The sequence below is a fragment of the Ambystoma mexicanum genome, chromosome 1q, assembly GCF_040938575.1.
Source record: "Ambystoma mexicanum isolate Mex_15411 chromosome 1q, UKY_AmexF1_1, whole genome shotgun sequence".
Lineage (NCBI taxonomy): Eukaryota > Metazoa > Chordata > Amphibia > Caudata > Ambystomatidae > Ambystoma > Ambystoma mexicanum.
This window is the reverse complement of record NC_090922.1, coordinates 1,242,986,072-1,243,013,892: the sequence shown is the minus strand read 5'-3', so window position 1 is coordinate 1,243,013,892 and position 27,821 is coordinate 1,242,986,072. Positions and strand designations below refer to the sequence as shown.

Genomic DNA, 27,821 nt, shown 5'->3' with positions numbered 1-27,821 from the left:
ATGTTCCAACACTGCTTGAGGTCAGTGCCAAGCATACATTTCCTGCTTAGGCTTCCTCTCCAAAGATAGTGGGAGGCTTTCAGAGTTCACCAGGTGTACCTGCCTCACTCACACCTTCCTAGGAGCCTGATTCCCCTTCTTAGACACTGAGGGCAGGGCCAAGACTTGCCACTGCACGCCCAAGGCCTCAATCCTGAAATTGGTAGCAGAGAGCTGGCATCATCAACGGCTTTGCAATGGCTCCAGCACTGCTCTCAATTGGTACTGCCCCAAAGTCAGCTCCATCAGCTTTCAGCCCTGCACTGAGCCCAGCTGACCAGCAAACTGCCATGGCTTCCTTTGAGTACTTTTTCGTAGAGGAGACGGAAGATGTTCCACTCAACTTGGAACACTTCGGGTGTCTGGAGGATTTTCCCTTACTGAGGACTTTACACTGAAATACCCGGATCTACATCACGTGACCTCTGCCCCACCACTTGCTAAGTTCCTGTCCCTTCCTTCCCCTTTTTTAAATAATTTTTATAAATGCTTATGTGTCCCCAAATCTATCAGCTCAGACAGTTGGGTCTTGTCAGCAGGGCCTTGATTGTAGACCTCACTTCTAGCAAGAATCTCTGTATTAATGGGCAGCCCCAAAGGATTTGCAGCATAGTAACCTGCCTTCCACCTCCCTCAACATTTGTCTGACAGTTTTGGATGGATTAAGTGCAATATAGCCCGTGTCTGATACCACATATTCAAGATATTGACTTGGGTTTCGGCTAGATGTGAAGTAAAGTAGGTGTTATTAGATCGGACTTCCTCCTCCCATACCACTGGTGATATGGATTCTCATGATTCGTTCTCCCACCACTTATAATAAGATCGTCTTTCTGGCATGGTCAGCATGTTTATTGCCTTATATAATTTGGAAATGATTCCCTTAGATTCAGCGGAGAGTTGGACTACCGTTTGCGACGGGGTGAGTCTCTTAGTTGCCACCATTCTATTCGGAGGGTTCAGCGCCCAGTGTTGAACCTGAAGATATCAATCTATGTCCTTCTGCAAGGCCAATTTCCCACTTCCAATCCTCGAAAGGATTTCATGGTCCTCTTGGAGGATATGTCCCCTAATTTACTGAGCCTGGTGTGAAGTCATCATTATGAAGTAACAGTGTGAAAGGTGAGGGGGTAAGAGGTTGAGCTCTTCGATCTGTTGATCCCGTCCCAAGCATTTAATGTAGTCTTCGTGATCGCGTGTCCAGAGATGTTGGCCAGCTTCCACCAGGACCCATATTTTACTGAAATCTCTGTGAGCCATATCCACCATAGGCTGCGCTTGTGCCGCCCAGTAGACAGTAGACGCTTAGGAAATGCAAGACCCCCTTTCTCCATAGCTACATAGAGGGTTTTCCTATTGACTCTCGGTGCTGCTGCAGCTCACAAGGATCTAACCAGCATGATTTCCCAGCTCTTGATAGTGAGGCTAGGCTTAGGGACGAGAACTGACTGAAAGTGAAAGAGCAAGCGGGGGAGGACATTCGTTTTAATGGCCGCTATCCTCCCAAATCACGAGAGCTGCAGAGCCCTCCATCCTTTCAAGTCATTCTGTATCTCTGCTTTAAGCGGGGAATAGTTGGCCGTATGTAGGTCACTGAGATGGGGAGTGCATTTATTCTGAAATATCGTACCATCCCTGGTATCCATATGTATGGGAATTGGAAACCTAGCCTAGACTGCAGGGCAGGTGGGACCGTAAGATTCAAGATTTCTGTTTTGAGTAGTTATCTTAAAGCCGGAGAGCCGACCAAACTGTTGCAGCTTGTACTCTGACAGGAAGAGAGTCCGAGCGGTTAGTTATAGACAGAATTATATTGTCAGCAAAAAAAATGATTTTATGATGGGTATTTCCAAACTTTATACCATGGACATTGTCCTGGCCTTGAATCTGAGCAGCTACACGCTCCATCACCAAGGCAAATAGGATGGGGGAGAGCAGGCAGCATTGTCTGATACCTCTGCCTAACTTAATTGGTGTAGTCAGGTCACCGTTTATCATGACACGTGAGGTTGGATGTTTATAGTTGGCTCATATACTTGGTGCAATATTACGTTTCTTAGTATGGTTTCTAAGAATCCCCAGTGCGCTCTATCAAAAACTTGTTGAGTGCTAGGAGGAGCGAGTGGGCTGGGTTCCGTTGAGCCTTGTCTATCAGGTACAGCACTCTATGGACATTGTCCTCTGTCCCTCTACACAGTATGACCCCAGATTGATCTGGATTTATTAGAAGTGGCAATAATTCCCCTATCCTGTTTGTGAGCATTTTGTATGTTGAGAAGCACTGCTGATCTATATGATGAACATAGCCTAGGGTCCTTGCCTGGTTTTGGAGTTAGGGAATGTACCTACCATACTGATATTGTTAAAGGTTTCAGCTAGTGTGGTGGCCAGTATTGAGTTCAGAGCTCTGTAGAACATTTCTGTCAGTCCATCAGGCCCTGGCGTTTTTATTGTATTTTAGAGTTTTAATGCTAGTAGCCCTTCTCGAGGTTCTACAGGCAAATCGAAGAATCGGCTGTTGCTCTGGAATAGCTTGGGAATGTCTATGCCTATTTGGTCTACATGGTGTACGTGTTCAGCAGTATACAAGTCGTTCTAGAACTTATGAAATGTTTTTTTTTTCTTAATTTATTCTCCCCATTCTGTACCCTTGTTGTTGAGTCTTGTGTTTATGTATGATCTCCCTGCTCTGGTCTTGAGCAGGTTTGCCAGCATCCTACCTGGTTTATTGCCATGTTCATAATAGCACTGCTCGAGTCATAACAAACTGCATTCTGTTCTATGTGTTCTTAAAAGATTGATTACGGTGGTTTTTAGAGGTGGCCAGTTGTCTAAATGTGGTTCTTTTAGGGTGTAATTTATACTCTTTCTCTTTTTGTTTAATGTCCCCTAGTAGTTGCTGTTCGGTATGCTTTCTTTGCGTTTCAATGAAGCCGCACTGGAGATCAGATTTCCCCACGCCAACTCTTTGAGTGCATCCCAGCATGAGCCTATCAATGTTTCCCCCGGTTGATTGGTGGCAAGCAAGTCACTCACTGCTTGCTTCTGCTCCTTGAGAAATACTATGTCCCTTTACATGCCCGGGGGCATGCGCCACATGGAGGGTCTCCTGCCGCTCATGGGTGCCTGGTATGTAGCCAGAATCGTACTATGATCAGACATCGCACAGATTCAATGTCAGAGATACCCAGTTGTCTCATGTGCCCCTTGCATGCGAAAATATAATCTATACTGGAAGCGGACCTATGTACATGCGAGGAGTGTGTAAGGAAGGCATGATATCAAACAGTGAAGACCGACGCAAGTCTTTATTGAACTTCAATGGGTTGATTGAATGCCTCCCTAAACCTAAATCTAAGGATGGGAGCAAACTATGACCACCAAATAATAACGCAGTCTGTCAAAATAAAAAGGCCTATACTAATAAACCTACTGCCAATCCTTACTTCTAAATAGAAAATGGTGTGGGACAATATTGTATGCACAAGAAAAGGGTTAAAGAAAAAAATGTTAGGATAGTTAAGCAGTTGGCTTCCCTTCCCCACATTTTGTTTGTTCATGCTTCGTACACACTCTGGATTCCCAGTAACGAGGATACAGTTCACAACATAGGTATCAAGGCCTTCTGACAAAGCCTCCTTTCGAACAACATTCTCTTACTGCAGAGGGCCTGTTGTAACAAACAAACACCTATGTTACTTTCTCTCAGGATTTTCACATGTACAAGTTCTTGCTTCCAGTATTCATCATGAGTTGCCCTCCTTCAGGCTTGGACCCGCTTTTACCACAATGTTCACAACTGGACTCCCTCTTTCCGGCTCGGACCATGGATCTCCCTCATTCATGCTCAGATCCCTTTTATACAGTATTCACCTTTGATCTAACTAGTTTGGGCTCGGACCATATAATCTCCCGTTCTACATTTTCCTCTTGGTATCAAAAATCAAAGACTGTCAAATGTGCGATGGGTTTTGCTTAAACCATCGCAGGAACACTTCGATTCACTTCACAAGATGTCCTTACTTTCGTTTCTGCCACTTCTTGGCTGGTTACTGTTGCAGGGTGGAATTGAAGGTCTGGTACTCGGGTAAGGGAAGTGAACTTCTTTACTAAGTTCCATTGACAAGCTATATACATCAGGTAAGTAGGAAGTTACACAGGAGACATCCGCGGGTTTACACTCACAGGCTGCTTCACTCTAACTGACCTTCATGGAGTTTACAGGGGCACTCGCACCACAACATTGCACAGACATAACATTCCATCAGGCATTATCTCAGGCAAGCATTCATGCAAGACCAAGGCAGGGAACACAAGACACAGCACATCGCCCTCCTGAACAGAAACCAGGATAAAGGTACGGAAAGAAGTGCAAGAGAAAATGCACAGTGTAATGCGGCCAAAGCATGAACCAACAACACTCTGGTCACCTCCACTCCAAACTCGAAAGCTCTAATCCAAGACCCACTCACTCCATTCTGAAGAACAAGGAGACATGCCTCATGCTTCCACCAACATAGTCCCGTCAACAATCTGCAAGGCGGCCAATCCACTATCCAATACACTCATAATTTGTATCAGGCTTACCACAGACTCTCAGACCAAGGAACTAGCCTTAATTCTGAACACACCAGCATTGCCACACAATCCCAAAACAACACACTTATTCATCCTTCTGCCAACAACTAAGGTGTACTGCAACACAGCACACACTTCATCTTCTAGTATAGTACCAGAAAAAATAATCAGAGCTCGAAATGCACAGAGCACAAGCACCCTCTCTGTGCACGGCAGGTGGAGAGGACCACCGCCTAAGGTACCGGTGTCCACCTTCCCAAGGCATGGGCAGGAAGCCCCCTCAAATGCTGTGCCCAACACCCCAATATCTATGGCACGGGTGGTAGAACACCCCTATGATACTAGTGCCAGGTTCCAAACCCCAAAATCTGTGGCATGGGTGGCAGAACACCCCTATAAAATGACTGCCAGGTTCCAAACCCGAAAACCTGTGCCCGGGTGGCAGAACACCCGTATAAAATGTGTGGCAGGTTCCAAACCCCAAAACTTGTGGCACGGGTGGCAGAACACCCCTATAAAACGGTTCCATGTAATAATGTCCTAGCAAAAATGTTTCCTGACAAAAAAGTCACCATTTCTTGCAGAGACATTACATTGAACATACGGGGAGCACCCCCGCTGCATCCGATTTTCATTTTCTTTTTTTTCTTTCAAGGGGAGCAGGGGACATCCCTGCGACCCGTCCCTATACTTAAAGTCACCATACATAATGCCGCCAATGGCTTTTCCTGGAGACATTATTTATGGGGACTTTATTACCTGATATCTATAAAACTAGTGCTGGGTTCCAAACCCCCTAAATTGTTGCCTAGCAAACTTCCACCATTCTCTCAATGCACATCACGTGCACGTTATATTGATCACCCTCAACTACACACAAGGTGATACATTGCAATCCAAATATTGAGACTCTAAACATTTTGATTAAATTCCATAACATGCACGTTGGTCCTGTGGAAGAAAATGTTAGTGCAAGATACATCAATGTCAATGAATGCACTGTTGTCACAACCAAAGATCAGAAAACATTGCAACTGTTATAAATAGAGGCCACGTCCACCACTCCAAGAAACACTTTAACCGCAACCAAGCCAAAAGAGAACTGAGCCAAACATAGTCAGGCAGGACCCAAGACATATCGCATGCCTCACATCACACACAATAACCAAGTCAGTATTCTCTGTTACATACTGAAAGCTCTCAGACAAAAAAGCCGAAAATCAGGATCCAGTTCTTCCAAAACCATGAGATATGTGCTCTCAGGATCCTCAAGGGTAGAACCGCACTATCTGCAATCTTCCCAAGTCTCCCTCCAATGAGCAGATGCCTCCTCTGATGCCGAACAGCATGCAGGGCACAGAACAAAATGCTTGCAACAGTACCTTTTCCTTTGATGACTGTGAGCGCTCACTGTCTCACCATTGTTTGTAGTCACCTCCTGAACTGCATACTTGAGAAGGCCATTGTGCTGTAAGGTGGCCCCTCTGGTGCCTGATCCTCTAACTACTTGATCCTTCCCAGGCCGTATCTGTGCCAATGATCAGGTGTGTTGCTCCAGTGGCCAAAAATAATTTCAGGGTGAACACACTGGGAAATGCTGCTACAACAGCTGCTACCATATGTTAACTATAGTGGCCAGAAACTGCAAGATGGTCCCGCTGGGAAATGCTGCTCCAGTGGTCAAATAACAGTAAGGTGGCCCTGCTGGAAAATCTGCTCCAGTGGCCAAAATCTGAAAGGTGGCCCGCTGTGAACCATTGACAAATTCATCACGGTGGCCCCGCTGGAAACTGATACAAATCTTTGTAACTCCTTTTCCAGTGGCCAAAATACTTAAAGGCGGCCCCACTGACTCACTACTATTTCAGTGGCCAAGATGCTTAAAGTGGCCAGAATCTGTAAGGTGGCCCCGCTGAGAAATGCTGCTCCAGTGGCCAATTAGCTGTAAGGTGGCCCCACTGGGAAATGCTACTCCAGTGGCCAAATATCTCTGAGGTGGCCCCACTGGTATGTGTTGCTGCAGTGGCCAAAAACTGCAAGGTGGCCCCACTGGGAAGTGCTGCTTCAGTAGCCAGAGACTGTAAGTTGGCCACACTGGTACTCCAACTTCTCAGTTAACTCCTGCCCCCAGCTGCCTCCTTCCTGCCATGCAACAGCTTTTGGGCTATGGGACAGGGGTCAGACGACCTGGGGGGCCGGTGGATGTCACCTCCTTGGTCTCAACCGCTTCCTTCCTTCTGTGAACTACTCACTGTGGACAGCTGCAGGTTCCTGGCCCTCCCCTCAAGCCAGCTCGTCACCAGTGTTGCAGGGTGAAATGAAAGGTCTGGTACTCGGGTAAGGGAAGTGAACTTCTTTCCAGTTACTAGGCATATACATCGGGTAAGAAAGTAGGAAGGTACACAGGAGACATACACAGGCCTCCAATCTCATAGGACGCTTCACTCCAACTGACCTTCTTACAGAGGCACTCTCACCACAGCATTTCACAGTCATAACATTTCATCAGGCATTCTCTCAGGCAAGTATTCAAGCAGGACCAAGGCAGGCAACACAAGACACAACAGATAACTTTACAGAGACATTCGATTGAGCACCCATGCGGCGTCAGACCACTCTTGTCACTGGTATTTTATCTTTCTTTTGTAAATGTTCAAACATCCATCAGCAATTACGTTTTCCTGGTGTCTTTCATCTTCAGTCTTCATTCTTGCACTCTTTACACAATGTTGCTGCTTGCAGCCTTGACTTCAACACAGACCGGTCTCACTGGCTGTGTTGATCTCTCAGGCGATGCTTTGATCTTGGCGCCAAGGATGGTACCAAAGTGGCGATTGATCCTCCCTGATTCAGCCGTGCAGGAGGGCCCTGGGTGTATCTGACACAAAATACAGGATTCTTCAGTTTGGTTTCCAGTCCTTATGCTTTCTAGTTTGAAGCATTCTGGAAAGTAACAGTTTCTAGCTGAAAAGGTCAAGGACATCTCCGTCTTTGAGTAACCTTCTTGGTTTGCTGTCTTTCTTCCCTTGTTCAGCTGCCGCTGGAAAAGTCCTGTTCCTTCATGTGCTTTGCCTTGCTCAGAGTGTGTTCTTGTGTGCTCTGCCTTTTATCTGAGTGGGAAAGGTTAATGGAGGTCATGTGTGAGTGATTAACTGTATTTGCCTGACTTTGTAGTAGTGGGACTTGTCAGGTACAACGCTCTCGTGTGAGTCTGTTTTCTCCCAGAGTGGGCTGTCTGTTTGAAAGTTTTCTTGAAGGGAAAGTGGGGTGGAGGGTCTGGAGTTTCGAAATATCCTATCGGGTAGGATGGGGTAAAGGTGTTACCGGGAGGGGTGTATACCACGTCTTGCCATCGGGTTTCGCACTCCCCGAAGACCCCTCACCCAGGTGATCCTCCCGCAGTGGTCCACCCCCAGGGTCTGGATCCAAAGGTGATGGCCGTGCCCTGGCCACCTGAGAGAGAGACCCCCAGGGACTTCTGGTTTCTCAGAAGTCTGAGAAGGTTTTGTCTAGAGGGTGCTGGGGTCGCCATACATCTGCCACATTTAGGTCTACTAACCCTTGCTTTAGTGTATGCGAGGCCGTCCGACAGATGAGTAGGTGCTTTGGGTTGATCTATCGATACTACTGTCCATTAAGAGATTCTCATTCCCCATTAAAAATATGACCCCTTCAGCCCATTCTTTAAGAGTGTGCAACAACATGGACATTATTGATTACTCGGCTATGTCAGGATCTTAAAAAGCCAAAAATGAGACCCTCTTCCCCTGTAGGTCGCCCTTAATCATTACATACTTCCCTTCAGGGTCTCTTTTACAATGGAGGTGTTTGAATGCTAGGTCGCTATGTAGAAGAAGGGCCACCCCTGCTCTCTTGGAATCAGCTGAGGCATGAGCCTGTGTTGAGTAGATCTAACTGCAAAGTCGAGATTGATCCTTGTACAATAGATGTTTCTCTTAATTCTATAACGCTAACTTACAACCGTCTCAATCTCCTGACCAATTGTGCTCTCTTATTAGGGGTATTCCGTCCCCTCACATTAGGGGAACCTAGAATGACAGTCATGCTAATACTGACATTGCACTCGCATGGGTTTTCCATATAGTAATCCTATCTCCTGCCAATGACTCAAGTGCCAATGCAAATAGTGAGAATTTGCCTGGGTTCAAAATCTGCAACAGGTCCCCCTTATCTATCCCCACCCCAACAGCGGTTTCCTCCGAGAACATGTAAACCCTTCAATTCCACTCCCCATCAGTACTTCAATAGCCAAAGGGAGCGCTTCCCGCCCTTACTCGAGAGACAACACTCATATCTCCCTCGGTTTCCCGGGGGATAGAATTAAACCCCATCACCAGAACATCTATTTACAGCAACAAAGAGCAATAACATTCTTCATCCTGCTCCTCCCTGGACCCACCACCATAGGTGTTCTTCTGTATCTGAGGAGTCTGACCTCCCTTCCTTGCTGTGAACGTAGCCTAAACAGCCATCAGTTCATCCAGTGGCTTTATTGGTCCTCTCGGGGATTCCACAACTCCCTTTGTGGTCCCCCACTCAAGGTTGCTTTCAGGGTGGACTTAAAGGCCCGGCTTTCCGACTAGACATCCAGTCCCAGCACCTTGTGACTGCCCTCCTCTGAGAATAAGGTTTGCCCTCTGCCCTCAAGTTTGAATTGTAGTCCAAAAGGGTAGGTCCACATGCATCTTATTTCTCTTTTCCTTCCTCGGTTACTGGCCTCATCGATGACCTCCCCTTGAGGGTGAATTGTGACACATCTTGATAGATTTGGACCATAGAGTCTCAAAAGAATATTCGGTTCTTGCTCCTGGCCTCTCTGAGGATAATTTCTTTTATCAAGTAGTTGGGGAGCTTTGCCACTATATCCCAAGATGGCCACTCCCCCTCCTCTCTGGCCGCGCCCACACTATGAATTCTGTCGATCTTCAGCCTCTCATTTTGGACGTTCGAGAGTAATTCCATGAAGAGCCGTGTTATGCACCTTCTTTCAAAAGGCATATTCTAAGATTCTCTCTCCTGGCCCTCTTTTTCAAGGTCATCACATTTGATTGAAGGGTTTCATTGGTCTCTCTGAGGTATGTAATGTTTTCTGTCCGTGAGATTCTCCAGCATGGTTCTGGCATACATTCACATGTTCATGAATATTCCCTGTTGTCAGGCTGGGAATCCTTGGTAAAAGAAAAAACAGTTTCACTTTAAAACTGTATTTCTCCCCTAAACCAATCACTGTCCTCTAGGTCATACTACCCCCATCCAATGACAGTCCTTTCCCCAATCACTGCCTCTGGCAGCCATCGTAAGATTTTTACAGCACGCTTCAGTGTTGGAAGTGCTCGAGTTTACTCTCTGGGCTATTTAGTACGTTTTTACAGATTCTTTTTTGGAAAAGTTACATTTTTGTGTCCAAGATCCCTCATGCTCGTTTCCTCATTGGCGGGCAAAGGGGCTCCGTTGTCGGTTAAGTTTTGCGCCCCTCAAGGGCAAGGATTCGTCAAAGTTTCCTGAAAGCCACTTTCGGCCTACTTCGCGCTACCTGACCATTTTGGAGGAGGAGGAGGGAAGGACCCTCTTTAGCCTCTGCACCAAATGCTGGCTACGGAATGTCTTTGCGGAAGACAAACGTCTGCAGTGTCTTTACTGCCTGCACCCGGACCACATAGAGGTAGAGTGCGAGATATGCCTGGGCTTCTCGAAGAAGACAATGGAAGACAGGCACAGCAGGCTGGCTGCATGGCTCAACTTTAACAAGGCCTGTGCTCCGAGCAGGTCTCGCTCAGGAACGGCCTGTCCAAAGAGAACTTTTCTCGGTCCTTTGAGGTCGCCTCATCCGTGGGGGGTCCACGATGAGGCCAAGTGTCGCAAGTCTGAGTCTGCGGGTCCCAGGTTGGATAGGCCACAATCACCATCGCCGTCCGCCTCCATAGCCAGCCTCCTATCGAGCACCTCCTCAAAGAGGAAGTCATCCAGCCCGGCCAAGTTGCGGGAGAAGTCAAACAGGCCTAGGCCGGAGGAGGAGAAGAAGGTTGCACAGCCCAAACAGGCTCGACAGGCCCAGCCAAAGTCCTAGTCGGCCATGTTATCGATGACTACTGTGACAACCACCCCGGCGGTGGGAGCCGAACCTATGAGGGGGATCCTGCAGGGTAGAGGGTGTCCCTGCCTCCCATGAGGTACACGGCCAGAGGCATCAGCGAAGGCTGCAGGTATCCCTTGAGGGGTAAAGATAACTTGCCCAGGTCCTGATTCAAGACCCTCAGGGTGGGAAAAAAGGGGGTGCCAGGAGGCCTCGTAACAGCCCCCCAAGGTTGACGTTGCACCCTAGGACATTTCATCCACGGACGACGACGACTGCAATGACGGCTCGATAGCTACAGCGTATGAACAAGTACCTGAAGTGCTAGCAATTCTAGATGGTCACGTTGCAGCACGTGCTTGGCCAACTGGAAGAAGGGGATTTCTTGACGTCGTTGGACCCGGAGGATGCCTACTTTCAGGTCCCCATTCACAAGAATCATCAAAGGTTTCTACGGTTGGTGCAAGATCTGCACTACCAGTTGAAGGCCCTGCCATTCAGCTTGAAATCAGCCCTGAAGGTGTTTACAAAATGCCTGGCTCTGTTGGTGGCCCATCTGCGTCTGCAACGCATACACGTATACCCGTACCTGTACAATTGGCTGGTACACGCCCGCTCGGGGAAGTTGGCCGACAAACACACTAAGGAGACCGTTAGACTACTGACGGAGCTGGGTTCTCTGTGAACTATCCAGTTGGCAGTTGACCATTTGTTCATTTGTAGACAATGCTACAAATGAGCACTCGCATTTACTCCTGTGGGCAGCCAGCCAAGTAAACAAGTAAAAATAATAGTGATTACTGGATCTTGATGACTGGAAGTCTGACATTGTTCTGCTGAGGGTAAATTCTGTATGAACTTAAAGGCCGGGCCACATTGTATCACAGACTATACAATAGACAATGTAAGTGAACATTAAATGTCTGTGTGTTTCTCTCTCTATAAGTGTGTCCTTAGTATTGTGATGCAGTGTGACCCTGTGTTTGTTTTCAGACAGGAGGTAGCATAAGCAGAACTTAAAGTCCAAATTTGTTATTGCAGGGTTGCAGTGCATGCAGTCTTGGCGGAATGGGGGGAAGAAGTTCGTTGTTTCGCTCTACTATATTGTCTAGAATCTGCCTAGATTGATGATCTGTAAAATCGTGTATAGTGCATGCTGCTTCCATCATATGTTGAAGTGTGCAGCAGTGTTCTGGGGATTTGCTTGACCAGTATCAGCAGAAAGCAAAATGTATGAAATGTACTATGCCACCAATTGATGCAATTGTTTATTTATTTTGTTGTTTGTCTTGCAGTTGTAATTTCATCAATTGTTGAACTATGATGGAAGAAAATTCTAAATGCTGTAATTTGTTTTTTTTGTCTCATTAAATTACCAATATGAATTAGAAATAGAATTTAACATAATATTGTACTACTTTTTCAGGAAAACAAATTCAGCAACCAAATTCTGGAGGCAGAAGATGATGAGGAAGTCATGGAGCAAGTCATGGAAAATGTATGTTTGTGAAATGAATAAAGAGTATATTTTGAACATGTCCGCAGCATACAACTAGTATTGGGTGCCAAACACTATGGGCCTGATTCACAGAAGCTTTTTATAATGGTGCAATCCCATTGGAAAACGTTCTGTGAATCAGGCCCTATATCTTGTATACATGCTGCATTTTTATCTTTTTAGTTTTAAAGCTGTGTAATACTAATATCGCATGTTTTTTTTAGCTCTGCAAGCATGTAAAACATCCACACCTTAGGATATAAGTTGTAATGTGCTCACCTGAAAGTCAAAATCTTGGGAGCTGTGCCCTGTGAATTCACTGTGCTTTGTTGGTGCCCCTCTGTTTCATTGTTTTTTTAAAGTTCATTTCCATTTTTGTCTAGCTAGAGAAAACTTTAGGTCCCTATCAGCGCACTAGAAGATGAATATTAGAGGGACCCAGTTGTAAAGTAGCTGCTCTGAGATTCATAATGAGTGTTGGATGTTAAGATTCTGTTAGTATCAAATGGAACTGTTTAAGTTAGGCAAATCATTTCCTTAATATCCTTTTTATTTTATAGTAAGTGTATTGTTATAATTAAAATGTACACTATATTTCATAGTAGAAAATGAAAAGAATAAGTTCAGTAATTCATTGTGATTTGTACAATAAATCCATAAGTAGGATGCAAGGTTTGGAGAAATAGTAAAAACAACATCAGAATTTACAGTAGGTGCATGGATAGGACACAGCATCAAGAGAATGGTTGGAGAAAACATTCAAATGTCCTAGACATCTAATACAAGAATTAATAGGCATATATAACTGACAGTTCATTAAATAGGATGCATAAAAAAGTGCATCATAATTCATAAAAAACCGAACAATTTTACATTCTATTTCAGTGGAAATTTACTTTATACAGGAACCTAATCACATCAGTTGGCAGTGCCGTCTTATGACAATATGTTAAACAGAACCAGAATTCGTTAGAGGATAGCCAAGCATTATCTTTGGCAACTCTCACAAATGTCAAACATCTCAGACCCAGGCATTTCGCTAACAAGTGAGACAAAGTGTCAGTAGTATCTAAATGGTTACAACCAGAACAGGAGTATTTATAATACAGCCACTGTTGAACTTAGAGTTATTGGCGCGTAACTACTGTTGAATTCATGTGAAATTCACAATATAACCACTGTTGAATCCAGGTGAACTATTAGAGGATAGCGACTGTTGAATTCATGTGAGATTTTCAAAATAACCACTGGTGATTCTAGGGGAATTATTACAGTAAATTCTGATGAATCCAGTAGAGTCATCACAGATTCCCCATTGGGGATCTCCCCCCATGGAGCCAGGGGAAGGAAGCCTCTACCTGATCCCGACTCTAGGGCTCTAGACGCGGCTTTATGAGGGAGTATTACATGGGAGACGACTGCTGGGGTGATGTTAGAGCTGCATTGGATGCAGCAAAATACCCCTCACCCTTTTCCCTAAGGAAGACTCTCTCACACCCAACACACTAATGGCGTACTGTCATTTAATGATTCCCCCTTTTAAAGGAAATCAAAAAACCCTGTCTGTACGGTATTCAAGTCAGGCCCCCACCAGTGCCCCAAACACTCACAACTCACGCATACCACCTTCTGTTTCTAATTTACCTTATTGTAAACATCATGAGAAACGCCATTGGAAAAGTAGAAGCCCATTGACACCCATGGACTCCAACTCCCATAATCACTCAGGTACTGAGATGAGGAGAAGGATGAAAGAGTTTGTGCAAAGTGACCAGTGCCCAAATTCCAACGCAGAGGCTTGAGGCTCTTGAATGCGAGACACACAGAAAAGCTTAACGGAACAGATGGAGGGACGCGGCAAACGAGCAAGAAAAGCCTTGGGGACGCAAGGACCTGTGGAGAAGCTACTGGGTGTCAGGCTGCTTGGCGAAATATAAAGGGGTTTGAACCAGTGTGGGAAGGATGACAAGGAAATATTTTTAATCTTTTCTAAAAATAATTTGATTCATGTAATACAAAAGAAAATCTATATATGTTTAAAACAATTGTCATAATACCTTTAAACAATTTCTAATAATCAATAACATTATTTATCAACTTATGACCCAAAAAACAACTCATCAATACACATCGCTCTGTCATTCATTCATCCATCCATAGTGTCCATATTGGCAAAAAAAAACCTATTTTCTTTTCCAAATATTTCGTGATATTATAATTTCTATATCACTACTACAATAAGTCTTATCAGTTTTTCAACCCCAACATTAATACAGGTGTTCACTGATTGTTCTACTTTTAAACAGTTCCGTAATCGTCGACATATGTTTCGGTCTTTTTAGGGTTTAAACAATCGCCCCTCAGTTCCCGACCTTCTTCAGGACATTTAAACAAAGAACTCGTTATCTCTTTGCCTCAAATAGACTGATAGGAGTCACTTCACCTCCACATTTAATTTAGGAGATGTTTTAAAGGGTAAACTGGCATAAATCCGTCACTAGCACCAAAACAGTGATATCTTCACCTTGGTCCTGGATCTCAGTCCAAGTTATATTCATGGATCACTTCTACTTCTGGCTTCTTCCAAGTTACGACAGGTATGTTTCCCTCTTGTCTGTACTGGCGAATTGTACTGCGCACCTGACACCAGCTATTAAATAATAGTCCTGTTTCTCATATGGATTCAGCGGTTATAGTTATCCCATCCTAAATGGACAGCATTCCCCTCTCAAATTCCTATATTCAACTTGATTTTAGCACTCCTCGACGTCCGTTCTGGTGACGGTTTACTTCCTTCTCTAACTCGACTTGGAGAAGCAGCGTTCATCAGGCCGGAATGAGAGAGGAAGCCAGTGTGTGAATGCGGAGCCGCAAAGAACGCTGGAGAGAACTCTGCTGACTCCAACGTGGAAAGCAAATGAAGCAGCTGTTCCACAAAGGTGCAGACAGAGTCATAGATGCAGGAAGAGACCAGTGAGTCTAGCAAAAGCTGGTCCCCTGGGGCATTCCGACACGCACTAGCGGCATTTGATAAATATGAGATTGCTGAAGATGAAAAGAATATTTGAATTTAGTCAAGACAAAGTGTTAAGGCAACACCCAATAAGAAGAATGTTTGTTTGCAGACAAGACACAGTGCAAAGAGAAGCCACAACCAAATACAGGTGTATGAGATGCCACCTGTATTGGGTTGGGGGATATGTTTGAGCAAGTGATGCTATAAGCCAATATAGCAAGTATCTCAGGGTATAGGCCATTGTTGTATAACCAAGGAACCTGTCATCAATTAAGAGAAGTCCTGTCAGACAAGTACACCAGACATTTCAAGGTATGTAAAGATTCCTGGCAGGAAAGTATACCAGGGAATCTGAAAGGAACTATAAAAGAAATCCTGGCAGGTAATTGAGATTGATTGAAAAAATTCTAAAAGAAAGCCTGACTGGCGAGTATACCAGGTGGATGAGACTGAGTGAGGATTCCTGGCAGGGGAGTACACCAGGCCATCTTCAGAGTTGAAGGAAATCCTACAGAAAGACTGTTGTAAAACATGTGATTTAAACAAGAACTTTGTGAGTCCAGTAAAGAAACAAAGGAACTGTTATTTAAAGTGGAAATGTGCCATCCATTTCAAGAAACATGGGAAGGGAGAGCCACCTCTTGGATCCAAGTGACTTTACCTTGGAGAACATTTTTGCTAGAGTCATTATTAAATTTTGGTTTTCAGTACCTTTTGCTAACATCAAGAAAGACATTTCGATTCCAAGATGGCCATCTGCAGGGGGAGCATGTGCTGAGTGCAGCTCGTCTCTGACCCAAAACGAAAGGAGAATATTGTGTCTCTTCTTCCCTGCCCCATAATGATGGTGTGACTGCTGGATAGCTCCCATTGCCGCCATAAGAGAACGGAGCATCGATCGGGCCGCCAAGTGGAGTGAGAAATACTACATTACACGCCGAGACAAGGTCCGGGTGCGGTGCTTTGACGGGAGCAGAGAGAGGGTGGAGGATCCTACTGAGGGGCGAGGCCTCCACGGTGGAATTGGACAAGATGGCACGTCAAGGTAGGGAGGAGGAAGCATACCCCTCCTACCACCCGTGCGCATGCCGACAGGAGAATAAGTACTCAACGGAGGAAAAGACATACAGCATGCAATTGGAGGAGGAAGCATAGAGCAACATCACACATCCTTACCACCCGACTAAGATGTCCCCTTAGGTAAGAAACGCGAAAAGAGACGGTAATTTGCCTAGGAACAAGATCTAAATAATTTTGGAACACCGACCACATTAAAGGTTCTTTTGTGGGCGGAGCCTATTTTTCAATGGTCGGTGAATAATTTCCATTTCAAAGTTGACTGACCCACGGATCATTGTGGTGTGGTGTGAGTGGGCGTGGCACCCTGGCGGAAGCCATAACAAGTGGCGCAGCGCAGCTTGAACGAGGGACTCAACCCTCTTCGGAGACACAGAGGAGACTGTGTGGCAAAGGGCAGAGTGAGGAATACCCCCTCCCACCTGGGTGTAAGCTGACGCATGAAAAAAGCACAGAGGAGGAGGAGGAGGAGGAGCTTTGCACATTCTTGGAGGTGTGCACAGCAAGTGATCCACGCTATGACCTGAGGGGCCATGCGGAATAAGGTGATTCATCCCCAGTATTCATATAAGCGGACTCCTGAGGGGAGCAGTGAAGAATGAGGTAATGTGACACTGAGAGAAAAAGAAAATACATTGATAGTACTCGGGCATGGGGTGCTGGCGAGATATCTGGGGTGCATCGGGAGACATACGAGCGCAAAGGGCTCCCCTCTCCTCATTATACTTTAGAACTGCCAATAAGGTGGAGAGATTCCTTATACCACCTACCTAATAGGAGGAATAAAGCTACAGAAACGTTGAGAAGGCACAGAATCTAGGGGCTGCATGCGAGGCCTACAGGATTGAATGTGTAATGCAGGAGGCTACTTAGCTATCCCCTCTGGTCGAGGCGCAGTATACAGAGGGCATAGGTGAACACTGATGCAGGGAGGAGAGGTGGCAGTGATTATCACCGGACAGAGTGTGGGAATAAAGTCTCAACGCCTCAGTAAATTTACAGCAAGCAGCTGGATAGGAGACCTATCTTCAAGGAAACATATGTCAAGTGCCAAAGGGATAGGATGCATTAAACGCACCCCGGTATCGCCAAAGGTAAATACTCGGACAGGGGTGACAATCACAGGGTGCTGGCAGTCAGAGAGGAAAGCGATGAAACTTTGGAGCAGCTGGCACAGATGACATACAATTTAAAAATCCATTGTGAAGTCCTTGAGAAAGCGATGCAATGTACGCATCAAAAATGTCCCAGAGGAGATTGCAGACGAAGACCTTAAGCATGCAATACAAACTCTCTGCACTGACCTATTGTTGGAGGTCCCGGCGGATGACATCCTACTAGATAGAATACATAGGGTGGACCCTCCAAGAAAAGAATCGGGAACCAGACCCCGGGGCATGCTGGTCCAGCTTTATCAGGACTTGGCTTTCTCCACCCTATTCAAAATAAGACACATGCACCTGGTTACTAGTATTCTTAATCTGGGGAAGGTGCGTTATAGATGGACTTTTTCGTTTGGGCTGCTTTTTACCTGGAAGTGTAGACAGATCCGGGTAACAACATGTGATGGTTTGAATGTTGTGGCGCCGGAAGGCAGAAGAGACCAACCAGGATCATCCGAGGTGGAAGGAGGGACCCCTAGGCCGAGTCGTCGTTTGGAATCGTCAATGACAAAACGGGACAACCGGAAGGCCAGAGCTTCGAGAGTCTGGGACAAATCAAAGGACACGCCACAAACTGAGGGGTGATGGCAGGCCGATCAGATGAATCAGGTACACCAAGGGAATGGTGGTATGAGCTGTGAATAAGAAGAGGATGGAGAGGGACAATAGAAATGGAGGGCCGAGAGGAGACGGGGGCGTAGAAGTAAGGGGCCGGATTGGGATCTCATGGAAGAGGCTAGTATACTTTTCCGCAGCTCGGGTACTTTACCGGCACATGGACGGGTTCACCAGAGGTTGTCAGTAGGACCCATGAGCCGGCCTGGGCTACAGTTAAGGGAACAGGTTTTCGGGGGTCAGGGGACACAAGGGGTGGAATGGGGTTTAGGGGCAGAGGGAGAGAGACCGACCAGCAGGATAACTGTGGGAATACGAATAGGGGGCAAGGACAATCAAAAATATAGGAAAGTTTTAACGCATGTAATATATACATTATATTTCAAATTAACCACAGCCCGAACATACTTAGGTGAACTTTGTATCAGGGCCCAAAGGAAAGGAATACAAAGGCTGGGACTAGACACCTGTCGTGAGTTTTAAAATTAATACGTACAGCATCCGGGGGCTAAATTCACCTGCAAAACGTTGTAAGCTTGTATCTTTATTGAGGCGCGAGAAACCCGACTTTCTCGCTCTTCAAGAAATCCACATATGTAGAAAGATAAGACACGAATTAGATGGCAGGGGGGTACCCGCAGATTTTACTGGCAAATATGGTTGAGAAAAAAGCGGGATTCTGATTGCATTTAGGAATAATACTTGTGATTTTGAAAGTGGTAAGTAATAAACAAGGGAGGTACTTACTGGTGAAATTACGCATTAAAAGAGAAATATTTACGATAGGGACAGTATACACACCTAACTCGGGACAGGAAAGCATTTTGATGGCAACAATGGAGATATTTGAAAATATGGGAGAGGGTCACGTAATAGTGACAGGAAGGTTTGTGTTGAACAACAAGAAGCCAAGGACGGTGAATAGGGTAATGTTGATGCCAAGGGACAGGGGAGCAATCGGGGAGGCAGACTTTAAAATTGAGTTTTTAGCGGCACAACCTAGATTAATTAGGGACTGCCTGAGGGACAACAGAGGCAAGACATGAGGGAAATGGACGGGCCATGTTGGGGGGGGGGGCTCCCTAGAGGAGTCACTGTGGAAACCAAAGGAGGATAGACCACCAAACATGTACTGTAGTAAGATAATGGCACTGGTGGGAGACTCCTGGGATGAGTTAATCGCTACATTCCCATCCCTGTTCATGCCGATTTTTCAGAACACCTGCAATGTTTTTCGGGAGAGGGAGAGGCAAGCTTTAACAAATGGCGCGAGGGAGGATGTCACAAGATCACAGATTTGTTAGAGGGAAAGGAAATAAAGTCCTTTGTGCAATGCAAAGAGGACTCCGGCTGGGAGAAGGGGAAAGATTTTGCTACACCCAAATAAGAAACTGGCTAATGCAACCCCCCCCAAGTGAAGGAGGCAGCGACGGGTGGCCTCACCCCATTTGAGAAATACCTAGCAGGCGACTCAGCAGACAAGCATCTACTGGGGGCAATTTATGGGTACGCCAAACAATGGAATGATCCGGGGGAGAGGAGATACATGGGGGCCTGGAAATGGTCAATATGATCAGAGATTGTAGAAACAATTGTGGGCAAACATCCCAAAACTCAAAAGGTCTTTACAAATCCAAGAAATATGGGTAAAACTCATTTTATAATGTCACCTAACCCCAGCTAAGCTACACAAATTATATCCCACAACAACTGACCACTGCTGGAGGGACTGTGGAATGGTGGGACCTTGGAGCCGTATATGATGGGTTTTCCCCCGAATCCAACTGTTCTGAGAAGTAATTCAGGAGGCCCTAGAAGAAATCCTGGGGGGTCGAGGTAAGGGGAGGTGCCAATAGAGGCTTGGCGATTCTGGGGCTAGGAGAGCTACTAGCCGATCTCCCTTACAACAGCACATCGCAAAGTTTACGGGATTGTGATGATGGCAGGGGCTTTAACAGTGACACAAAGATGGAATTCAAAAGAGGCACCCACGGAACACGCATGGGTGGGTAAAGTGTGGAACTGTACAACACTGGAATGGGTCTCCTACACTTTTAGCACAATTCACAATACCAGGGGGAATGACTCCCTTTCCCTGGATTCTTTACACTTTTATCACAGTGTACAATACCAGGGGAAATGTCTCCCTTCCCATGGCTTCTTTCTTATTCATGTATTGCCATGAAGATGGCTTGAGAAATATTCCTTTGGTGTTTGAATTTTAAGACCTGGCTCACTCTCCCGCCAGGTGCTGCCATGAAGAATAGGACTTGGATGCGTCTCCTTCCTTTTTGGGTGCGGGTCCCAGACCAGTATTCGTATTTCCTTCCCAGGGTTTACCTCCTTGTCCCTACTCCGTAGTCTTGGCGTTTTCCCCAACTCCCTTATGCCCTCACCAACCTTCCCAGCAACCCACATACCTTTTGGGTTCTTTCTGGCTTCCCCCGGTTGGTCTGGGGCTCTCCGAGCTTTGACTTCGGTCTTCCCCCGGCTTCTGTGGCTTTCCGACAGGCTGCAGCATTCCCACAGCTTTCCTCTACCTTCTGCGTGTGCGTTAGAGCTTGCGCGCACCATCCAGGTTCTTCTCGCACCTGAACCTTCTCCTGGCCAGGCTTCTATCCTAATCCTTCTCGCTGGACCAAACAGGGATGTCAGATATCCCCCATGCTTGCCGCACTCACTGGTTTCTTCCCAGTGCTCTGAGGAACCACTTCCTTGCATAGGGTTGCACCAGAAAAGGTTTCTCCCATTGGTAAGTCCTTTGTCTGTTTTTACTTTGAATCTAGCATAACAACTAGAACGTGTATGTACGTTCTCGTGAGGACTCTGCATTGCTCTGCATGTTCTTCTTTCCAAAGTCATCCCTACTCTTCCTCGTCCCCGTTAATCTTGGGTTTTTAATGCTATAGAGGCAATTGAAAGTGGAGGCTACAGAAGGTTGAGTGAAGGGATAGGAGGATGGGTAGGAGGTGGATGGAGGTGATGAAGGGTTGGCATACCGCTTTGCCCTTGAGTGGGCGTCCTTGTCCCTAGAGGAGAGTCCCTCACTATGAGATCCTCCTGCTGAGAACCACCCCCAGGGGACTATCGGGTAGCAGCCTCACCTCCCTAGTTTGAATTTTGAAGTTTGAAGTTTTGTTTATTTATAAAGCGCAAACCAGGCCCAGGGGCAACCGGGCGCATACTCTTGAACATAGGTTACAATAATCAGTAAATACACAATAAATTTACAAAATATACAATATACAGAAAAAATACCATTAGCAGATTATAATACAAGTACAATGAGAGGTGTATAGACACATAACCTATATTGCACATGGAAGGCAGGACTAAGTGAGGTGCCTCATAGATCATGAGAGAACAGCCAAGTCTTAGCGTTGTTCTTGAAGGTTTGGAACACTCTGCCTACCCCCATCAGAACTGAACCGTCGTTCCTAAGTTTGGAAGCTAGGACAGGGAAGCTCACACCACCCACTTTTTGAAGTTTGAATCTAGGCAGGGTGAGGCTGTGAGTTTGGGCTGATCGAGTGGGTCGAAAGGAGGTGTGGAGTGTAAGGCAAGAAGAGAGGAGAGGTAGGGTGGGGCATTGTTATTCCGCCATTTGTGGGTCAGGGCTAGAGTTTTCAGGGCAATTCTTTGTTTTACCGGGAGCCAACGTAAGTCAGATCTGACGGTGGAGATATAGGAACGTCTTGCGATGTTTAAGGCTGCCCTTATGGCATTATCTTGTACAGTTTGCAATTTATTGAGGTTGGACTGACTGGTCCCTATGTAGAGAGCACTACAGTAGTCGATTTTGGCCATAATGAGTGTTCTGGTGAGGGTGATGCAGTTGATAGAGTTTAGAAAGGGTCTACAGGTGGTGATAAGTTTACAAGTATAGGCTGATGCCGACCTTACTGCATTTGTTTGTCTGTTCAGGGAGAGCGTGGAATCGAAGGTAGATACCTAGAGTTTTAGTGTCTTTGGAGACCTTGATATCATTGCCGTTGATGGTGAAGGACTTGTAGGTTTGATCTAATTTGTTAAGACGATGGCTTGATCCTAGTAGTAGGAGCTCAGTCTTATCATCGTTAAGGCAAAGATTGTGATGTGCCATCCCGGCCTGAATGACCAGGTAGACATCATTCAAGGCTTTGGTGTCGGCTGTGTAATCACCCGTGATAGGAATGAGTATCTGCGTGTCGTCCCCGTAGTTGGTGTAGGAGACACCCAGATAGTCAAGCACATTGAAGAGGGGCTTGGTGAATACGTTGTACAACGTAGGGAACACACAAGAGCCTTGTGGAACGCCACAGTGAATGGGGGAGGGGTCTGCCGATGCTGTAGGTGAGAAGACCCTCATGGATCTGTTGCTCAGGAATGAATGGATCCTGGCATTGGCAGAATCAGAGAAGTGGGCCGCAGATTTAAGATGTTGGCAGAGTATTTGGTGGTTGACCAAATCGAAAGCCGCAGAGAGGTCAAGGGGAAGGAGTAGTAGAGCTAACTTCCCATTGTCCTTTAGTGTCTCCCTCTGAGTTTTCAAATCAATCAGGGCTGATTCAGTGCCGTGTTTAGGACGGAATCCTGATTGTCTTAACCCCAGAAGATTGTTGGATTCGAGGTAGTCCCGAATCTGCAGGCAGGCTGCACGATCCAGGATTTTAAGCAGTAACGGGACCATATTGATTGGTCTAAAATTAGTAGGGATGTTAGGGTCAAGGCAGGGTTTTTTGAGGAGTGGGATTACCCATGCATCCTTTAGGTAATCCGGGATTATACCCGTCTTGAAGGAGGCATTTATGAATGCTGTGATGAAAGGGGCTAAATCGTGAGATGCTTTCTTGATGATAGGTGCCGGGCAAGGGTCACCTTGGCAGTTGGACGGTTTGAGGTTGTTTATGATTCCTTCTACTTCAAGGGTGATGAGCGCGGAGGAAGAGAAAGGTTTATGAGAGGGATTGGCTTGGTGAGTATCAAGTGTAGGTGTAGTCAGTGGTTGGTCAGACTGTAGTGATTTTTGTTTGTCTCTGATTTTAGTTTGGAGGGTGGCAATTCTACCCAGGAGTACTGTCTGAATATTCGTGCACCAAGTACAATCTTTGGCACACGAGTCAGGGGGGGCTGCTGGTGTCTCAAGTTCCTTAAGAATTTTGAATAGTTCCTTGGTGTTAGACTGGGCTGACACAATATGCTTGTTGTAGGAATCTTTTTTTAGCCTGGAGTAAGGCTTCTTTATAGTTAAGGGTGGCTAGCAGAAGACCGTCCTTATGGGTGTCAGAGGGGTGGCTTTTCCAACGTGACTCTGCAATACGTTTCTCTTTGCATAACACTCTGAGCTGGGGAGTGAACCACAAGTTGAGGTGAGCGCGCTGTTTAGGTCTCCTAAGTTTAAGCGGGGCAATAGAGTTGATGGCTGCAAGCACTGACTGGTTGTACATGTCGGGTAAAATGGTGGGGTCCGAGCAAGTGTCAGGAGCTTTATTTATAGTGGGAAGGATGAGAGGGGAGTAGTTTTTCCGTGGTTATGTTCTTTTTATTTCTAGTGAGGGTGGCTGGGGCGACAGGAGGCGTGGAGCTTCATTGGAAGGGACTCCCCCTCAGGGAGAAGTGATGAAATCCAAGGATTCATCACAGCGTATATGTGATGCCCCAACTGACACAATGGGCTTTATTACGGGTCCGGCGGTAACCCTGCCAGTACTCCCGGCGGGTTGCCGCCGGTCCGTAACAAATTACCAGTGCCTGACTTCCCCGTGCCAAATTACAAGTCCGGCAGCCCGGAAGTCAGGCGCTGGTAATTGTGTTAATCCCCATTCCCATACAGTCCAAAAAGGACTCTATGGTAGTGGGGACCTGGAAGCACCAGCACTGTTGTTAGCAGTACTGGTGCTTCCGTGATGACTCTGCCTACTGTGACCGCTGTGCCCGGCAGGGTCAGACCTGTCGGGTAAAGCAGCTCTGGCAGGCAAACCTGTAGTTTGCCGGTCACGAAAGAATGGTGCCAGTGAGCGTAACGGCACCCTTATTACCAGACCGGCAAACTCGGCATGAGGCCCAATGGGTGGCATTGGCGCTGAGCTGGTGCAGTGCTTCACAGTATGCCCCGTGGGGGTTGATGAAAACGTTTCTGATCCAGTGTGCAACTACGAAGAAATCGTTTCAAGAGATGAGCAACTGTGGGGAGGAAGAACATAACCATAAGAAACGCCATTACCTCAGGTTCTTTATTTTCTCCAGCATGGGGTCTGGCATGGATTCACATGCTCATGAATATTCCCTGTCGTCAGGCCGGGAATCCTCGGTATAGAAAAAAATCAGTATCCGTTTCGTTTCTGATCTGTCTTTCTTAGTAGTAACCAATCACTGGTCTCTGGGTCATACTGCCCCCAGCCAATGACTGCCCTCTCCCTAAGCCCCGCCTCTGGCATCCATCCTCAGATTTTTACCGCACGTTCAAGTGTTGGGAGTCCTCTTGCTGTAGCTCTCGAGCTTTTGCTGCGTTTTCGCGCTTTTTTCAGGAGATTTTTCTCATTTTTTCGGTTAAGTAGAGCCTCAAGCTCCACCGTTTCTACATCCGATCAACGGGGATCCGTTTCGGAGTTTTCTACGCGCCTCAAGGGTGAAGATTTCGTCGAGTTACGCTTTTGGAGGATTCCAGAAGTTCCGAGGCCTACCCCGGACATGGCCCAGGAGAAAGGAAGCTCGACGCCTGGGAAGCTGTTCAGGGCCTGCCCTGGATGCCAGCTTCAGAATGTTTTCAAGGAAGACGAGCATTCGTTATGCCTCTACTGTGTCCATGAGGACAAGACGCACACGGAGAAGGACTGCGCGTTTTGTGGGAACATGTCAGAGAGGACCATGAAGGATCGCCACCTCCGTCTCGCCAACTGGCTGGAAGGGAAGAGCCCATCAAGCGAGAAGAAGAAAAAGAAGCCAGAGCGGTCTACTAAGTCCTCTGAGGGCGCCCCGGCGACGGGGGCCCAACAAAAGGCTAAGCACCGCGAGTCCGCAGGCACCGGGAGCGCCGAACGGTCGGGCTCCTTGGCTGCCAGGCAGGGTGCATCCTCCCCGGCGCCATCAACCACGAGCCAACGCTCTGGCTCGGGTAAGAGGAAGTCCGAGAACCCGGCGAAGCTTCTGGAGAGGCCCCGGTCGATCTCAAAGATTCCGGCAGAGGGGGAGCGAGGCTCGGACCCTCCCCCCAAGGTGAAGGCCCCAGGCGTCCAGAAGGTGATGATGGCCTTAATTCACCCTGCTAAGACCTCGATTGAGGATGTCGCCGCAGTCCTGGCTCAGCCTGTGGAGGCTACACTAGTGGAGGTGACCTCAGGACCCAGAGTCTCCCTGCCACTGCGGAGGGGGGAGTCTTTCAGGCCCATTGAGAAGACCCCCACGAAGTCCTCGTTGGAAAAGGTGGGGGAGGGGCTGGTGGCCATCGTGGATACGGACACGACTTCTGAAGAAGAGCTCATCGAAGTCGTGGAAGAGGCCCAGCCCATCGGGAGGGATCCCGACGAGGGCGACAACGTGAGTGACGGGGTCGCCGACAAGGCTCCTCAAGAGCCCTTGCGCCCGTCGTTTCCGGCGCCGCAGGACACTTCGGTGGCCATTTTGTCAGCGATTCAGTCCTTATGTTCGGAGATAAGGACAAGGTTGCCCCTCCCCCCCGACGGAGGTACCTGAGCCAGACCCGACTGGGGAACCGGAGCCAAGACCTTCGGAAAGTCCACCGCATAAGGGAGGAGGACGCATCCTACGCCACCTCTCCCACCTTTGCGGCCTGCTCTGCCTTCCCTCCGGTCTACTACCCACGGGATGATACAGGCATGGACACTGCTACGACAGGTACAGATGACGACAGAGGCGACGACTGGACGTGTCCCCCGTCGCCCCCTGCTCGGGCATCCCCGCCCGACGAAATTGGATCCTTTCATGCCATGATTTCCAAGGCATCGGAGCTCTTCCAGCTCTGCCCAGGAGAGAAGAAGGAAGGTTTCCTTTACCAATGGTGCAAGGCTAAAAGGAAGACGGTCCTCGCCGTACCGCTTCTAGATGACATCTGGGATGAGGGGCTCGCCCTCCTCAAGAACCCTGTCACGGCGCCGGCAAAGAGGGACCGGTACGAGAAGAAGTACCGGGTCCCCGACGCTGCCCCCTTGTGCCTTTGGGCGCAACCTAACCCGGATTCGGTCGTCTCGGCGGCAGCAAAGAAGAAAGCTGGGGGGGGCATTGGCCTTGACATCAACTTCCCCGCCGGACGGCAAGGGCAGGAAGTTGGACACGATGGGACGGCGGATCATCTCATCCGCAGCGACGACTATCAAGGCGGCCAACGCCCTGGCTATCGTAGCCCGCTACGACGGGAAGTTGTGGTTCAAAATCGCCCATCTGTTGGACTTCCTTCCAGACGCCAAAAGGGCTGAGGCCCTTGAAATCCTACAGGAGGGTGAGATTGCTTCGGACCACGCCATCACAGTGGCAACAGACATCGCCGACACCGGTTTCCGTCAGTTGGGCAACAGCGTTTGCTTGAGACGACGAGGATGGCTCAAGGCCACGGGTTTCTGTCAGGACGTACAAACCAAGGTTTTGGACATGCCCTTCGACAGGAACAACCTGTTTGGGAAGGCGGTTGATGAGTCCCTTCAGGCCATCAAGACAGACACAGAGACTGCCCGGGCACTGGGAGTGCTCCAACAATGACGGCCGTCCTTTCGGAGCTCCGGAGACAGACAAGGTGCCTCCAAGGGATCCGGCAGTGGCTCCTCTACGTAGCGGCAAGATCTTCCTCCCAGGAAGCCTAGAGGGGACGCGGCAAGTCAGGTGGTGCACGTCGTCGTCGACAGGGAGGTCAAGGAGGCAAGGCGGCATCCAAACAAGATTGAACCGACCGTGGGGTCGGGCCCCCGCCGAAGCACCCCGGTGGGAGGCCAGCTGGCGAGGTTCGTCAGCGTGTGGGAGTCCATCTCCACCGACTATTGGGTGCTGGACGCCCTGGCCCAAGGGCACGCCCTCGAGTTTCAGAAGTGCCCTCGCGTTCCACCCGTGGCCAGGAAGGAAAATCATGTCCCTCAACTACTGTTGAAAGTAAGGGCGTTGCTCAAGAAGGGTGCCATCGAGCTCGTCCCAAAGAGGCTTCGGGGCTCCGGAGTTTACTCAAGGTACTTCCTTGTAAAAAAGAAGACAGGAGGATGGCGCCCCATCCTGGACCCACGACGACTGAACAAGTACATCAAGGCACAGAAGTTCCGTATGGTCACCCTCCAGCACGTGCTGGGACAGTTGGAGGAGGGCGATTTCCTGTCGTCGTTGGACTTGGAGGATGCGTACTTCCACATCTCCATTCTAAAAAGACACCGAAAGTTCCTCAGGTTCGTGGTCCAAGGGCGGCACTACCAGTTCAAAGCCCTCCCGTTCGGATTGAAGTCGGCACCCAGGGTGTTCACCAAGTGCCTCACACCGGTGGCGGCGCGGCTGCGCCTACAGGGGATCCACGTCTACCCCTACCTGGACGACTGTCTCATCCTGGCAAGGACAAGGGAGCTCGCCGTGGAGCACACTGCGAAGACCGTCCAGCTGCTCACGGACCTGGGATTCTCCATCAACTTTCCAAAATCCCACCTGGTTCCGTCGCAAGTCGCCCTGTTTCTGGGAGCCAAGCTTGACACAGTGGCGCGGCTGGCCTGGTCGTCGGAGGAAAGGTCCAGGACCATTCTGGGCAAGGTGCAGCGTCTGCTGGCCAAGGACATGGCC

At 47.8% G+C, this 27,821-nt stretch overlaps 1 protein-coding gene across 6 annotated transcripts in view; it reads left to right on the top strand.

The window, feature by feature from the left end:
* Positions 1-27,821, top strand: part of PATJ (PATJ crumbs cell polarity complex component) — a 3,332,662-nt gene that overhangs the window by 2,188,070 nt on the left and 1,116,771 nt on the right. For all 6 annotated transcript variants that reach the window (XM_069642041.1, XM_069642043.1, XM_069642045.1 and 3 more), the window contains one exon: positions 12,138-12,209. In XM_069642041.1, coding sequence (XP_069498142.1) covers positions 12,138-12,209 — 72 coding nt within the window. The remainder of the gene's footprint in view (positions 1-12,137; positions 12,210-27,821) is intronic.